Source organism: Cololabis saira, chromosome 22 (assembly GCF_033807715.1).
Source record: "Cololabis saira isolate AMF1-May2022 chromosome 22, fColSai1.1, whole genome shotgun sequence".
NCBI lineage: Eukaryota > Metazoa > Chordata > Actinopteri > Beloniformes > Belonidae > Cololabis > Cololabis saira.
The window spans coordinates 3,806,764-3,822,460 of record NC_084608.1 but is presented as its reverse complement, the minus strand read 5'-3'; the positions used below and the strand labels follow the sequence as shown (position 1 = coordinate 3,822,460).

At 43.2% G+C, this 15,697-nt stretch overlaps 1 protein-coding gene across 2 annotated transcripts in view; it reads left to right on the top strand.

The window, feature by feature from the left end:
• The window catches only part of LOC133422987 (lethal(3)malignant brain tumor-like protein 4), a 36,510-nt gene extending 21,752 nt beyond the window's left edge, over positions 1 to 14,758 (top strand). Inside the window, exons 15-19 of one of the 2 annotated variants that reach the window (XM_061713060.1) lie at positions 4,429 to 4,502; positions 8,291 to 8,457; positions 12,258 to 12,320; positions 12,403 to 12,554; positions 12,609 to 14,758. In XM_061713060.1, coding sequence (XP_061569044.1) covers positions 4,429 to 4,502; positions 8,291 to 8,457; positions 12,258 to 12,320; positions 12,403 to 12,554; positions 12,609 to 13,095 — 943 coding nt within the window. In that variant the 3' untranslated portion in view covers positions 13,096 to 14,758. Of the gene's footprint in view, positions 1 to 4,428; positions 4,503 to 8,290; positions 8,458 to 12,257; positions 12,321 to 12,402 lie in introns of both variants that reach the window. The other variant, XM_061713059.1, reaches the window with a different exon arrangement.
• Positions 14,759 to 15,697: the final 939 nt, after the last annotated feature.

Below are 15,697 nucleotides of genomic sequence, written 5' to 3'. Positions count from 1 at the left end.
TACGTTTCTATACGGTCAAAACGTACAAAGACCGGGTCAAATACAGGATTACAAAAGTAATCTGTGCCGATTCGTGCGGTGAATCAAATATACAGCTGAGTATATTTGAGTTCCACTAGTTTTATGATTTAAGTCTCTCTATACAAGTTTATACACTAATATTAAAAAATCTTCACGTATAAACTTAGCTTAAAGTGTATAGTTAGCTTAAAGTGTATTGTTGCAGCAATGCCCCCTAGAAACCTGAACGACCTGGAGGTGAAAACTGCATCCACATCTGTCAGAGGATTTTCAGAATAAAGGTCAGGATGTGGTGCAGTGAGTGTGTGTGAGTGGATTATCTGTGGATGTTATATAAATCTGGATTATGTAACACACACAGTGGATTTTGTCGATGTCTGCAGAGAACTCACCCACGGTACCGTCACACTGGACTACTTTATATAATCAGTTCCACACATGCACACACTCCTCTATATGAGGAGTGGTGGGTCAAAGGTACACACAGGTAACAGGAACCATAGTTACATCAACGTAGAAACAGTAGAAAAAGCAATTACATCATGTTAGAAACAGTAGAAACACAGTTAAATTATGTTAGAAACAGTAGAAATGCAGTTAAATAAAGTTAGGGACAGTAGAAACAGTTTATTTGTGTTGGAAAGAGTAGAATCACAGTTTAATTATTCTTACAAACAGTATAAATACAGTTAAATTGTGTAAGAAACAGTAGAATCCCAGATAACAGATAAAACAGTAAGTCTAAACTCTTGGTATCTGACATCTCTAACTGCTTCCTTCCATCCCCTATCAGGCCAAATCCGCTGAAGAAGATGATTGTGGCTCCACCTACCTGATGTGGTTTTGACCTTGATGTTTTGGAACCGATAAATATGTCTTAGGCCACGTTTCCACATAGCCGTGTATTTACAAAAACGGATATTTCCCCCTCTACGTTTTGAAAAATACCATCATTTAAATTTTACACGTACCTGCATAAATAGCTGTTAAGGTGCTATGAGCAGCCAAACCTACAGGGGGCAGTGTAACGAGAAGATAAAGTCATGCTAGCCAATCAGAATCCTGGAAAAAAACATCATCAACATCAACTTCCAGTTATTTCCAAGATGAACGAGAGTCTTTCGTTTGGAGTGACAGAGAAGTGGAGTTACTTTTAAGTGTGACTTTAGAATATAAAACAGGTAAAATACAAGAAAATATTGACGGTGGCCAAACAAATTGTAAACACAGGTCACACACATGACGCTGCACTGCAAAAACTCAAAATCTAACCAGGAACAAGAGTCATTACCAGAAAAATGACAATTTTCATCTGTTTCAAGTAATTTTTCACTTGAAATAAGTAGAAAAATCTGCCAGTGGGACAAGATTTATATTCTTATTACAAGCAAAAAAATAAAAATGTTCTACTTATTTTAAGTGAAAATCTACTTGAAACAGGTGAAAATTGTTGTTTTTTCCAGTGATGAGTCTTGTTTGATTTTTTTTTACTAAAAATGAGACATTTTTACTAGAAAAAAGACAAATATTTTTGTTAAGATCTTAGGTTTTTGCAGTGTGGTGACGTTTCTGTCTCATAATGTGACGTTCTGAAGCCTAAATGTCTGTTTACATCTGTTTACAAGCAAACGTGAAGACGGAGTTTTTGCAAATCTCCACTTTGGCTGGAGTTTTCAGGAATTATGGTTTTTGGTGACTTTTGAGGAAATTCTCTCTGTGTTTCTCTCAGCACTCACTGTTTTCTCTTTTTTAACAGTAAAATGCACAGAGATCAGAGAAAATTCTGGAAAGACGCTATGCAGCAGCTTTTAGATCATCCCGCTGGTGCTTCTCTCTTTCTGCCTGGAGCTGGAACACGTTTGTTGTCACGCAAAAGGGGATCATCCCAGCCAGAGAGGCCTTGAGCTGTGACTCACGATAGATTAGTTTACCGTATTTTCACGACCATTCGGCGCACCGTGTGGAAAGGCGCACCCTCAGTTTTGTGTGTCATTTTTGGATTTAAAACACACATACGGCGCACCGTCCCAAAAGGCGCCGTCTACAGACACGGAGCGCGCACACACGCGTGCCGCAAAACACACACACACGCGCCGCAAAACACACACGCGCGCTGCAGAACACACACACACACAAGCATACAAGTGTGTTTATTTAAAAATAGAACGGGAGCAAAACTTAGTTTGATTGTATTTTATTTCCATTTTTACATTAATCAAACCCTTCCAAGTCCTCATCCTCTGTTTCTGCATTAAAGAGCTCCACTGAATCAGCTGCGCCAGTCCCAATTTCCTTGCTGTCAGAGTCACTTTCCGTGCCGTGCGGCGCCTCGGAAAGGCTTTTGCAAAAGCCCGAACAACAGTCCCAGCAGACACGTTAGCCCACGCATGATGTGTGAAAGAAACCACCGGGTCGCCGCACATAGACCTGCCTCAGCCACTCGATCATCTCTTCATCCATCCAGCCCTTGTCATTTGCCTTTATAATGACTCCGGCTGGAAAAGTCTCTTTAGGCAAAGTTTTTCTTTTAAAAATCACCATACAGTTTCTATCCATCAGCGTGGCAGCCAAGCACAACAGTGAACGATGACTTCTCATACGCCGTGCTGGTCCCGTCCTCTCCACCGCGCTGGTCCCCGTCCTCTCCACCGCGCTGGTCCCCATCCTCTCCACCGCGCTGGTCCCCGTCCTCTCCACCGCGCTGGTCCCCGTCCTCTCCACCGCGCTGGTCCCCATCCTCTCCACCGCGCCGGCCCCCGTCCTCTCCACTGCGCCGGCCCCCGTCCTCTCCACCGCGCATTGGGCGCGCGGCACATTCTTTAAAAAAAGAATTTTATGTGTGCCTTATGGTCGCGAAAATACGGTACTTTAGTTTACCCATCACCCACATGCAAGTCCTGTGATGTCTGTGCTTTGTGTGCTGCGAGGTGTTTTTTTGCAACTTGATATTGTGTATTGTATGATATTCAGTGTGAAGATGTATTTTTCTCTCCCCCCCCCCTATCCCAGTGTTACCCTTTGGAAAACAGGCGCACAATACCATAGTGTCGCCGCCGGTGTATCCAAAGTCAAAAACAGTTTTTCTAAGCTGACCTAATAAACTTGATTCTGATTCTGATTCTGATAAACAACAATAACAACAGCAAAAGCCAAAACACAATATAGAAATAGATAATATAAAACAGAAAAATACAATTTAACATGAAAAAGAAAAACACTACTGAATTATTGAAAGGTGGAAAAAATTAAGAAGATGTAGGATAATTGCATGAAAAAAAGTACAATTCAACAACTCCAGATGTGTTTCTGATTCATTCATTCATTCATTATCTTACCCGCTTTATCCCTTGCGGGGTCACGGGGGTCTGCTGGAGCCTATCCCAGCTCATTTTAGGTGAGAGGCGGGGGTTACACCCTGGACAGGTCACCAGTCCATCGCAGGGCCACATATATCAGTGTTTCTGATCTTAACTAAAAAATGATTTTTTCAAGTGTTCACAGGTTGAATGATGGGATATTATTGCTTCTTCCGACAGACCTGGGACGCTGTGTAAAATAAAAATAAAAACTGAACTCAAAGATTTATTTGTCTCATATAGAACATAAGCAGCATATTCAGTAAAGTATCCAATAATCATATCTACCTTATTTTGCTGCACCTTTCACTTTTCAAAAATTGTAAATACAGGACTGTCTCAGAAAATTACAATATTCTGATAAAGTTCTTTATTTTCTGTAATGGAATTAAAAAAACAAAAATGTCATACTTTCAGGATTCATCACAAATCAACTGAAATATTGCAAGCCTTTTATTATTTTAATATTGCTGATCATGGTTTACAGTTTAAGAAAACTCAAATATCCTATCTCAAAAAATTAGAATATTCTGGGAATCTTAATCTTAAACTGTAAACCATAACCAGCAATAAGTAATAATAAAGTATTAAAGCTACACAGTATAAATTTAAAAAACAGATTAATAAAAAAGGGGAAAAAAACAAAGGAAAAGTAAACATATAAATAAAAAGGAAGAAGAAAGAGAGAAGAGAGAGGGGGGTGTCCGTCAATCAGGGGGCAGGGACTGGAGAGAGTGGAAGAATGTAAGAAAGGGAAGCCACTTCTTATAAAATAAGTTACCTTTCACTGAATATCTGATCTTATCCAGTTTCAGGAAAGACATGGTGTCGTTGAGCCAGTGAGTTCGAGAGAATCACGTTAGATTCACTGGAGATTTGTAGTTGAATCGGCTGCTCCTGGTTTGTGGTCAGGACTTTCACAATAAAAGCCTGTCCCCCCACTCCCAGCTGCTTTTACAAACTAAAGAAGAAGGTTTTCATCTTTCTTATGATGGTTGTGTTGATGGTTACGATGGCTTTTTCCTCCTCTCTGACCCCCCCACTCCCCCAGGTTGGTGCACCCTGACAAATTACTTCATGTGAAACAGGAAGAGGAGGATCTTCAGCCAGGAGCCGTCACTTCAGGTATGGTCTGCAGAGTTCTCATCCATCACAACACTAGCTGGACCGGTGTGAAGCATTTAGATCAGGGGTCAGCAACCCAAAATGTTGAAAGAGCCATATTGGACCAAAAACACAAAAAACAAATATGTCTGGAGCCGCAAAAAATGAAAAGTCTTGTATAAACCTTAGAATTAAGGCAAATGGCGAAAGGCGGAATGTTGAGAAAAAAGTTGAAATGTCGAGATTAAAAAGGAAAGGAAAAGAAAAGAAAAAAAGAGTAAAAAAGGAAAAAAGAAGAAAAAAAAAGAAGAAAAAAAAAAGGTCAAACATTTTTGAAAAAGCTCCAGGAGCCACCAGGGCGGCGCTAAAGAGCTGCATGCGGCTCTAGAGCAGCGGGTTGCCGACCCCTGATTTAGATTGTGACTTCTTTCAGAATAAAAGCACGACATCAGGGTTTGTAATGTTGGGATTTAGCAGTCCAGAGGTTTTGCAGTGGTAGACCTGTGGTAGACCCCCCCCCACATATGATGTCACCATCACATGGTGTTAAACCATTGTCATGGCGCGGAGTGGCTGTTCCTCAGATGTTGCTGCTGTGCAACCCTCACTCCCGCTGCCCCCATGCCTCTCCTCACTGCATCTCCATGGAAACAGCAGGGAGACGGGGTGACTATCTCCATGGAGACAGCTCACCATGGTTACCACGGTGCTGGCTGTGGTCCGGGAGCTGCAGCCTGTGATGGCCGTCGGTCTCTGATGAGCCTGGTTAGGGTCACATGATCAGAGTTTCATCACAAAGACGACCAGAGGAAGGTCAGGGAACAGCTTGAGAACCACTTATGTCTTTTATAGAAAATCCTTTATTTTTTGTGCTAAAGGATGAAATAAAATCATTTATTGTAATGTATCTCAGTATTGGACAAATACAACCTTGGGAAGACAAAATGTGACTGTTTTCACACTGACATTATTTATTTAACAAAGATGAAGCCAAATACCCCACTGACTGGTTCTTGAGTTTCCATAGGGTTGTTGAGGTTTTGAATAGGTTGCTACGGAGTTTCTGGTTGCTTTGCTGTTTCATGATCGTCCTTCTGGTTTCTATGGTGTTTGTGTTGTTACTAAGGATTTCCTTGTGGTTACCAAGGAGTTTCTAGGTTTCCTTATAATAACGAAAGGGTGTTAAGTTGGTTGCTAAGGTGTTTCTGACTAATTGCTAAGGGGTTTTCTTATTAGTTATTAAGGAGTATCTGGTTTCTATGTTGTTTCTGTCTGGTACATAAAGTAAGGCTGCTTTCACACCTGTGGCCCGTTTGTTTTGTTCAGATTCAGGGGCTAAATCCATACAGTTGTTTGGTTTTTCGTTTGTGTTCACAAAGCGGTTCAAAGCTGTTAACAAATGCCATGAACCAACTGTTCTCTCATTGGTCAGAAATGAACGTGGAAGGAGTTTCCTCTTCCGTACCCCGGGAAAAACAACCAACCCCTTTCACAGAGAGGGCGCAAAGCGCAGGCCGCCGTATATAAAAGAGTCATCACCAGATAAATAACTTATTTGACAATTTTCACCTGTTTCAAGTAAATCTTTTCCAGTGATGAGTTTTGTTTTAAGTGTAATGATATTTTTTTGACTGAAAATGAAACATTTTAACTACTGTGGCAGGGTGGAGGAGCTGCAGCCACTCAGGCTGATTAGGGCACAGGTGGGCCCAATCAGCCTCTCCACTCTGCCAGCCTTCATAAGGCATGGCTGCCCAGCAGCAAGGGTTCAGACTGAAGCTGTGAAGCTGCTGTGAAGGTGCTTGTTCACGTGTTGGCGGTGAAATAAAAGGGTCTGCACGAAACTCCGTGTCTCTCCATCCTTCGGTCGGCCCCGGTAGCACTCGCCCTGCTACATCTGGCGCCCAACGTGGGGCGCGAAGGATGGAGGAGAGAGGCATGGAGCGGGCCCTGGACACGCTCGCCCGGGCCATGGCGGGCATGGCGGCCGCCTTCCGGGACCAGGGCGAGCGGCAGCTGGCCGCCATAGAAGCCCTGGTGGCCGCGGGGCGACCCACCCCTGCACCCCGTCTGAGGGCCGCCGCAGCAACGCGGGAGGAGCTGGCGGCGCCGCAGCTGAGAGGCCGGGAGGCAGAAGCTGCGGGCCGCCAAGCGACGGCTCCCGAGGCGGCGGGACCCGCGGAGCGACCCATCCCTGCACCCCGTCTGAGGTTCGCCGCGGCAGCGCTGGTGGCGCTGCAGCCGACCGGCCGTGAGGCAGTGGCTGCAGGCCGCCAGGCGACGGCTCCCGAGGCGGAGGCGGAGGCGGAGTTGGCGGGGGAGGCGGCTTCTGAGGCGCAGCCGCCAGCGACAGCGGGTCCCGCGGAGACGGGGCCGGACCTGCGGCCAGAGCAGAGTGTGGGGGAAGAGGCGGTCCTGGAGGCGGACCAGCAGCCCGCGGAGGTGAAGGAGGCAGTCGTGCGCGCACCGGGTGGCCCGAGGCCACCATGGGCCCGGCCCCGAGCGCATCCTCCACGGCAGGCGGGCCGACGCCGGGGGCGACCACCCCGACCGTTCCGCGGCTCAGGCCGACGCCGTGGGCGACCACCCGACCAGGAAGCCCAGAGGGTTCCTCTCCTGCTCCGAGGGGGCGGGGGGGGGAGTAGGCTCGGCCGGATGGACCCCGGCTCGAGGTTGGCGTTGGGGGTGTGTGGCAGGGTGGAGGAGCTGCAGCCACTCAGGCTGATTAGGGCACAGGTGGGCCCAATCAGCCTCTCCACTCTGCCAGCCTTCATAAGGCATGGCTGCCCAGCAGCAAGGGTTCAGACTGAAGCTGTGAAGCTGCTGTGAAGGTGCTTGTTCACGTGTTGGCGGTGAAATAAAAGGGTCTGCACGAAACTCCGTGTCTCTCCATCCTTCGGTCGGCCCCGGTAGCACTCGCCCTGCTACAACTACAAATAAGACAAATATTCTTGTTAAGATTTTGAGTTTTTGCAGTGTGTTGACGTTTCTTTTGCATAATGTGACGTTCTGAAGCCTAAAGCCTGAGTTATGGTTCTGCGTCAAAACGACGCCGTGCCTACGGCGTGTGGTACGCGTTGACGCAGACCACACGCCGTCACTGACACCGTCACTGACGCCGTCACTGACGCCGTCACTGACGCCGTCAATGACGCCGTCACTGACGCCGTCACTGACCTGCACCTCCCGAAAATTGTAACTACGCGTCGAGGCGACGCAGACCAAACGCAGACGAGAGGGCTGTGATTGGTTCACTTGGAAGCAACGCATTTCCAGTTTGAAGCAGTCGTGAACTTTCAGCGCTCTTTTCTTCGTGTATGTGTGATACTTTTTGTTTTGTGTTTTTGCACAATAGTTGTCCTTATCTCTTTGATTCACTGTGACCGGAAAAAGTTGGATAAACCATTCAGGAAAAGATCGCGAATTAGCAGTCACGGGGGGTACTGCACCGCGGAGAAATGGAGTGACGGAGAAGTCCGAAGGTTCACGACGGCGTCACGGTGACGGCGTGTGCTCTGCGTTGGTTTGACGCAGAACCATAATTCAGGCTTAAATGTCAGTTTCCCACTGTTTACAAGCAAATGTGAAGACGGAGTTTTTGCAAATCTCCACTTTGGCTGGATTTTTCAGAAATGATGGTTTTTGGTGACTTTGAGCTTCAGTTTCGTGTAAACGAACGGCCAAAACGCGTGAAAACGCCACCGTTTTTGCTACGTGTAAACGGGGCCTAAAGCTTGTGTTATTAATTTAGTTGGGGTTTCCATGTTGTACCGGTAACTGTGTAATTGTGTGCATGTTTGGGTGTGCAGGAACGGAGTCCAGTCTGCAGGCCGTCCTGCACCAGTCCGTCTTCCTGTCAGCCATGTCGGCGCAGCCCGGACGGGACCTGTCGCTCTGCTGGGAACAACACCGGAAACTGCTGCCGGGCGTCAGGGGCGTCCACGCAGACACCGTCCAGCACTGGAGCGTCCAGCAGGTGAGAGCGGCACTAGCACACCGCTGCAGTCTGGTCCGTACACACACTGGTTACTATGGCAATAACAGATACTTATTCGCTATAGAGGGAATGCATTGACGTCACTTCCCCACTGGACCAGACCCCTTACTGCACTGAGTGGTAAAAACAGCTGCAACTAGTGGAGAAGACGAGATAACAGCTGATTATCAGCTTAAATTAAAGGTAGTTGGACTTGACAGTGACCTGTACAGTTACCAAGAACCAGTGGTCCATGGACATTAATATTTGCTACAGTTACCAAGAACCAGTGGTCCATGGACATTAATATTTGGTACAGTTACCCCAAGAACCAGTGGTCCATGGACATTAATATTTGGCCCAGAATCCAGTTTCCTGATATTTATATGAACTTAATTTCTATTCCGGGGAAATACACGAAGCAAAGTTTGAAGGCATACAAAAGTCTTGACGCTTGGTCTGACTTCAAGGCAGGATTTGTTGGTGAAATTAAAGTGATGAGGACACCGAACTTTATGATTTGACCGTTTAACGTTAGCTACCCAAAAATCCAACATTACCTGATACAAAATGGGAACCACAAATCCACGTTTCGGTGTCTGGAATCCAGTTGTTTCTGTGAATTGCAGAGATCCATTTGTCTCTCTTAAGCTTATTTTTCATCAGTCTGTAAAACGATAACTCTGATTTCTTGCTAAATCTATGAGTTCAGTCGATCGCACAACAGCTCTTTCCCATTTTAGATGTTTTCCAGTTGCTCAAACTGAAAGTTTACTCTGCCACTCAGTCTTTCTGACACTCAGTCTTTCTGACACTCAGTCTTTCTGACACTCAGTCTTTCTGACACTCAGTCTTTCTGACACTCAGTCTTTCTGACACTCAGGGCCCGATTTACTAAGATCCTAAATAAAGAGTACTAAATTGCGTGTGCACTGAAAAAGTTTGCGCGTGCTGTTGTTGTGTGTTTTGCGGGTGATCAACTAAGATTGCGTGCGCAATTGATAACAGGTGCAAACAGCAGTATTTAAATGAGGTGTTGCACGTCTTACGGTTTGCGGCGCAAACTTTGCGCCATGGAGAGTCTGGATGGAAAAGCAGGATATAGTCGCAAGCGCAAAATGAAATTTGACGCGGTGGAGTTAGAAATATTAGTGAAGAGGCAAATAAACACATTCATGAACTACAGCAAAGAAATTTAAACATTACCAAAAGAAACGCAATATCGGAGAAAACCTGCAATAGAATAAATGCAGAACAGAAAAAAAGAACGGCAGATGAGGTTAAAACAGAGTCGGCGGCAGAACAGATCTAATTGGGGGGCACATAATAACCAGCGATGTAAATGCTTAATATGAGTTTGCCATCAACGATCACAGCAAACCAGTTTCAATTACACAACATACTGCAAAATCTCTTTTTAATACACACACACACAAGTGTATTGTGCACCCAAACTGCAAAAAAACAAAAAACAACGACGTACAGGCCACGTCTCTCCCTCCCTCGCCCTCTCCATCTCTCTCTCATACAACGCATACACATAAAAATGTGAACGGTCAATCTCCAAATTTAATTTGACGAAATTAGACAGACCCAAACATTCCACATTTGCGTAATAATAAACGCCAAGGCTGGCGCCATGAAGTCAATTAAATGCATGTCTCACCTTTAGAAGAGTTGCACATCTTAATTTTCCTATTTCACCATAGATCACACTTTGGGAAGCCTTCTTTACATTTTAGCGTTATTTCCGCGTAGATAAGAGTGAGTTTGATGCTCCTTAACAAGTTTTGTCTGCGGATCAACATCAACCCAGCTCCCCCAACCCCTTGCTGCCTGATTGGCTGATTTATGGTTCCGCGTCACACCAACGCAGAACCGACGGCGTAGGGTACGCGGCGACGCACACCGCACCGCGACCCTACGCTGTCGGCTACGCCGTCGATTTAACGTGGAACCATAATTCAGGCGAAGCTGCAGTCTCTGCGCTGATCCTGACACAGCGGGTCGGAGCGGATTTGGTCATGATGTTTAACCTGTGTTTTGTGATTAATAAGCACAGGTTTTAATTAAATGTAATTTACGAAGGATGATTTCACGTTCAATAAGATAAGTAATCAATAAAATACAAAGTTTTGGCACAAAGGCATGGCCTGCTTGTGGGCGAGTGGAGGGGGGGACATTAAAAGAAGGTGGCAAGATATAAGGCGAAGAACTAAAGAAAAAGTGGCCTTTAATAACACTTGTGCAACCATTTTTAAAATAGCATGCAGGAGAATAAAGACTCTCTCTCTGCGTATTCTTTGATTTTGGATGTCGCCTCCTTGCCACAATAACAGCAGCAGCAGATTAGCACCTTCCTTTCCAACGTATTAAATACAGACGCAATCACAAGACGCGCAACTACTTTCAGGCTTGGTAAATCTCATTGCGCGTGGTAAATGGACCAATTTGCATCTTCCCCTCCCAGTATTTAGGATTTCTGCCGGGTACGCCCCATATTGATTATTCATCAGGGCAAAAGTACTAACTGAACAGCGTGTGCTATTTTGCGCATTTCAGAGACGCAGTCGTCTTTGCACGCTGTTAGTAGATCAGCTTGCACCTTGGTTTGCGGGTGATGTCAAGTTTGCACACGTTTTTACACACGCAAACCTTTAGTAAATCAGGCCCTCAGTCTTTCTGACACTCAGTCTTTCTGACACTCAGTGGGCGTAACCCGCTGTGAAGTTGCATCTGTGTGTCATTCACATTCCCTTTAGGCTATAGGCCTGTGTTTAAAAAATCAATTTTCCGATTCTAAATCAATTCATATTTCTAAAGATCGATTTTTTTCATCATTACATAACAACTTTTGGTATTTTTTTGTTTATGGCCAGAAAAGGAATGTTTTGTTGGACACAAGAATAACTAATGCCATGTTTTTGCCTTTAAATATGTTTAAAGGCAAAAAAGTTTTCAGTTATAATTGCATAAATTGTCTATATTTCATTACTTTATATACTGTCTTGGGGTTACATTTGCATAAAATGGTAAAAACCAAATTCTCAAAAATTAAAAACCAAATAGACCGAAAGTGGAAAAAATTCAAACGGAATGTGGGAAAAAATAAAACTGATTTCCTCCGTCTCTGTTTCCTCCCTGGATCTGTTTGATCATTCTGACCCACATGATGTTTCTGAAAGCAGTTCTATCAGCATTCTGGGAGCTGATTGGTCCTTACAGCATCATTAGCTGCAATACTTGCTGTTGAATCGGATCAAATCAAATCTTCACTGCAAAAACTCAAAATCTTAACAAGAATATTTGTCTTATATCTAGTTAAAATGTCTAATTTTTAGTCAAAAAATCTCATTACACTTAAAACAAGACTCATCACTGGAAAAAACAACAATTTTCACCTGTTTCAAGTAAATTTTCACTTGAAATAAGTAGAAAAATCTGCCAGTGGAAAAAGATTTTTTTGCTTGTAATGATAAATCTTGTCCCACTGGCAGATTTTTCTACTTATTTCAAGTGAAACTTTACTTGAAACAGGTGAAAATTGTCAAAGTTATTTTTCTGGTAATGACTCTTGTTTTAAGTGTAATGAGATTTCTTGACTAAAAATTTTAGACATTAGACATTTTAACTAGAAATAAGACAAATATTCCTGGTAAGATTTTAGGTTTTTGCAGTGTTGATAATCGATTCTGAATCTTAAGAATCAGAATGGAATCTATTCTTGACATTTGATTGGATCCCCAGCCCTAACTCACTCTGTTTTCATTGGTTTCTGTCCGTGTTTTGTTTGGCTCCAGGTGTCGGATTTCATCGAGTCCCTCCCCGGCTGTGAAGACCAGGCCAAACAGTTCAGGGACGAGGTGAGACGACCAAACGCCTGCTGCAGCTCTCGTGACATCTCACTGACTCAACGTGGTCTGATCCTATTCTGTTTGTGTCCAGCAAATCGACGGGCGAGCTTTCCTGCTGCTCACCCAGCGGGACATCGTCAGGATCATGTCCATCAAGCTGGGCCCCGCCCTCAAGATCTACAACTCCATCCTCATGTTCCAACACGTCAAGGAACACGGCCAACCTAAGGCCCAGGACAAGAGGCAATCACACAGTGGTGGGGAGGAAACCAACCAATCACACGGCCAGGACAAGAGGCAATCACACAGGGATGGGGAGGAAACCAACCAATCACACGGCCAGGAGAAGAGCCAATCACACGGCCAGGACAAAAATCAATCACACGGCGAGAAAAAGAACCAATCCCACGGCGAGGAGAAGAGGCAATCACACGGCGAGAATAAGAACCAATCACATGGTAATGAGAGCCAATCACATGGCGAGGACAAAAATCAATCACATGTCGAGAATAAGAACCAATATCACGGCGAGGAGAAGAGGCAATCACATGGTAATGAGAGCCAATCACAGGGCGAGAATAAGAACCAATCACATGGCATGGATGAGAGCCAATCACATGGCAAGGATAAGGACCAATCACACATCGAGGACAAAAATCAATCACATGGCATGGATAAGAACCAATCACACAGTGAGAAGAAGGACCAATCACACGCCGAGGAAAATAATCAACCTCGGGGCAAGGATGAGAGCCAATCACACATTCAGGAACTGAAACTTTGAACTAATCACCTGAAAATAAGCCCCTCCCCCTGGTCATCCAGCCCCCCCGTCCCGTATTTGTTTCACCCAATCATGAGTCAGATAGGAATTAGTGATGTCACAAGCTCAGGTGTTTACGAGGAAACTGCTGCTTCTTTCTGTCCCTTTCCCAGAGAAGAGCTGAGCTCCTGCTCAGACTTCAGCTCTGCAGAGGGAGAGATCTTAGAGATCCGCTGCTCAACCTGGACCTGGAGTGGTCGTCGTGGTTACATCACACCTGCCAGGAAACACCAACAATGAGGAAATATTCTCCAATAAAGTTGCTGCGAATCCAGCATTCAATCAAGTTTATTCCAAACGGGCCAGAGGACGGACACAACCGCACCAAAGAGGAAAGATGTCAGTCACCTGATCTTACTTGAAAGTTTAAATAAAAACTCTTGTTTTTTTTTTTACAATCACAAAGTCCTTAAATGTCATAGGAAAATCTCACGCTCAGGATGTTGAGACGGACGTACGGAAGCGTATTGCATTCACTTGAGAAAAAAAAAATCTGCTCTGTTTTTCTGAATTAACGACACAATTATCTCAGAATTCTGAGAAAAGTTTTAATTAAAAAAAAATCTGCTCTGTTTTTCTGAATTAACAACTTGCCAGAAGCTGTCATTCACTTGAGAGCTGGATTTCATGGAAGCAAACATGTTCCTGCCCATTCTGATCTGCTGGACATTATCCGGTTAATTCAGAAAAACAGAGCAGATTTTTTTTTTTTTAATTAAAATTTCATCTCGTTAATTCAGAAAAACAGAGCAGATTTTTTTTTAATTAAAATTTCATCTCGTTAATTCAGAAAAACAGCAGATTTTTTTTAAATTAAAATTTCATCTCGATAATTCAGAAAAACAGCAGATTTTTTTTTTTTTTAATTTCATCTTGTTAATTCAGATAAACAGCAGTTTTTTTTCTCAAGTGAATGCAATACGCTTCCGTACGGACGAGACAAAACCTGCGTTTCCACAAAAATGATAGATTTTAGGTGGAGTTCATAAAAATATCAATGATCAGAAGCTGTGTGCATGAGTCGTAATGGTTACTATTAACGACGCTTGAAGTCTTCATGCACCAGGTCCAGCAACAACTTTCACGTTTCTCATTTTACGTCACGTCCAACCGAATGCGTGACGTCACCGCGGCCCTGGCCGTCCCCGGCCAGTCCTGGCCGGCCCTGACCGGCCCCTCTAATCATTATTCCTCTCAGGATTTTGCTCCTCGGACGTAAACGATGACATCGCTTGTGAAAACAACCAATAAGGCGTGTAGAACATTTCTCCTGGTGGGCGGAGCTTCTCTTATCTGCTGTGTTTCTAGAGTTCTATTTTGATGTTTATATATTTGACTACAGATTTGTATTTCTGTCCTGCTGGGATTCAAACCAAAAAGCTGCCGCTTCTCTCTGACTCCTCCCACTCTGTGACGTCACAGCGAGAGGGCGGAGCTGAAGGCCACGCCCCCCCAAACACTCCGGGAGGCGTTTTTGCTGCACATGCTCAGTTTGGAAGTGTAGTTTCTCCTCAGGTTTCCACGGTAACAGCTGATGTGGTGCAGGTCCTGGTGATATTTATATTCACTTCCTGTCTGCTGTTTCTTTCAGTGTTCGAAGAGATCAATAAAGTTTGTGATCTGACCCGTGTGCTGCTCTCTCATTGGCTGCTCAGGTTTTGGATCCCACGTGGCCACGCTGCACAAACGCTGATATTCAAAACGATTTTCACTGAATTAATACTTTAATATTAAACCACAAATATATAAGATATTATATATTTATATTATATTAGATATTATATATATATTATATATATATATATATATATATATATATATATATATATATATATATATATATAATATATAATATATTACAGAAGAGTATTAGGGCCAGGCAGGAGAAAAATAAAAATATTTTAGAGGAGGAAGACTTTTTTTTCGATCACTCCACAACAGGGAGCTAAACAAATTTTTTTCTGCATTTTGAGAAAAAAGTCCAAATGTTGAGAAAAAATTCAAAATTTCGTGAAAAAAGTTGAAATGTTGAGAAAAAAGTTGAAATTTTGACTTTTTTCTCGAAATTGTATTTCAACATTATTCTCGACATTTTTACTTTTTTCTTGAAACTGTATTTCAACATTAATCTCGACATTTCGACTTTTTTCTCGAAACTATTTCAACATTTCAACTTTAAGTGCACATAAAACAAAATCTTCCCCTCTCAAATATTTTTTCTCCTGCATGGTCCTAATGCTCTTCCGTTTTTATATATATATATATATATATATATATATATATATATATATATATTTATATATTTATTTTATATATTTATATATATATATATACATATATATATATATATATATATATATATATATATATATACACATATATATATATATATATATATATATATATATATATATATATATATATATATATATATATGCAGACAAAAAAACAAATATAAATTATGTTGTTGTAGTTATAATTAAAGTAAACGTGAAACACTGGATAGTAGGTGGAGCTCAACTGTCCAGAAGTAATCCTAGTTATTGTTGCCTGGCAGCAGCTG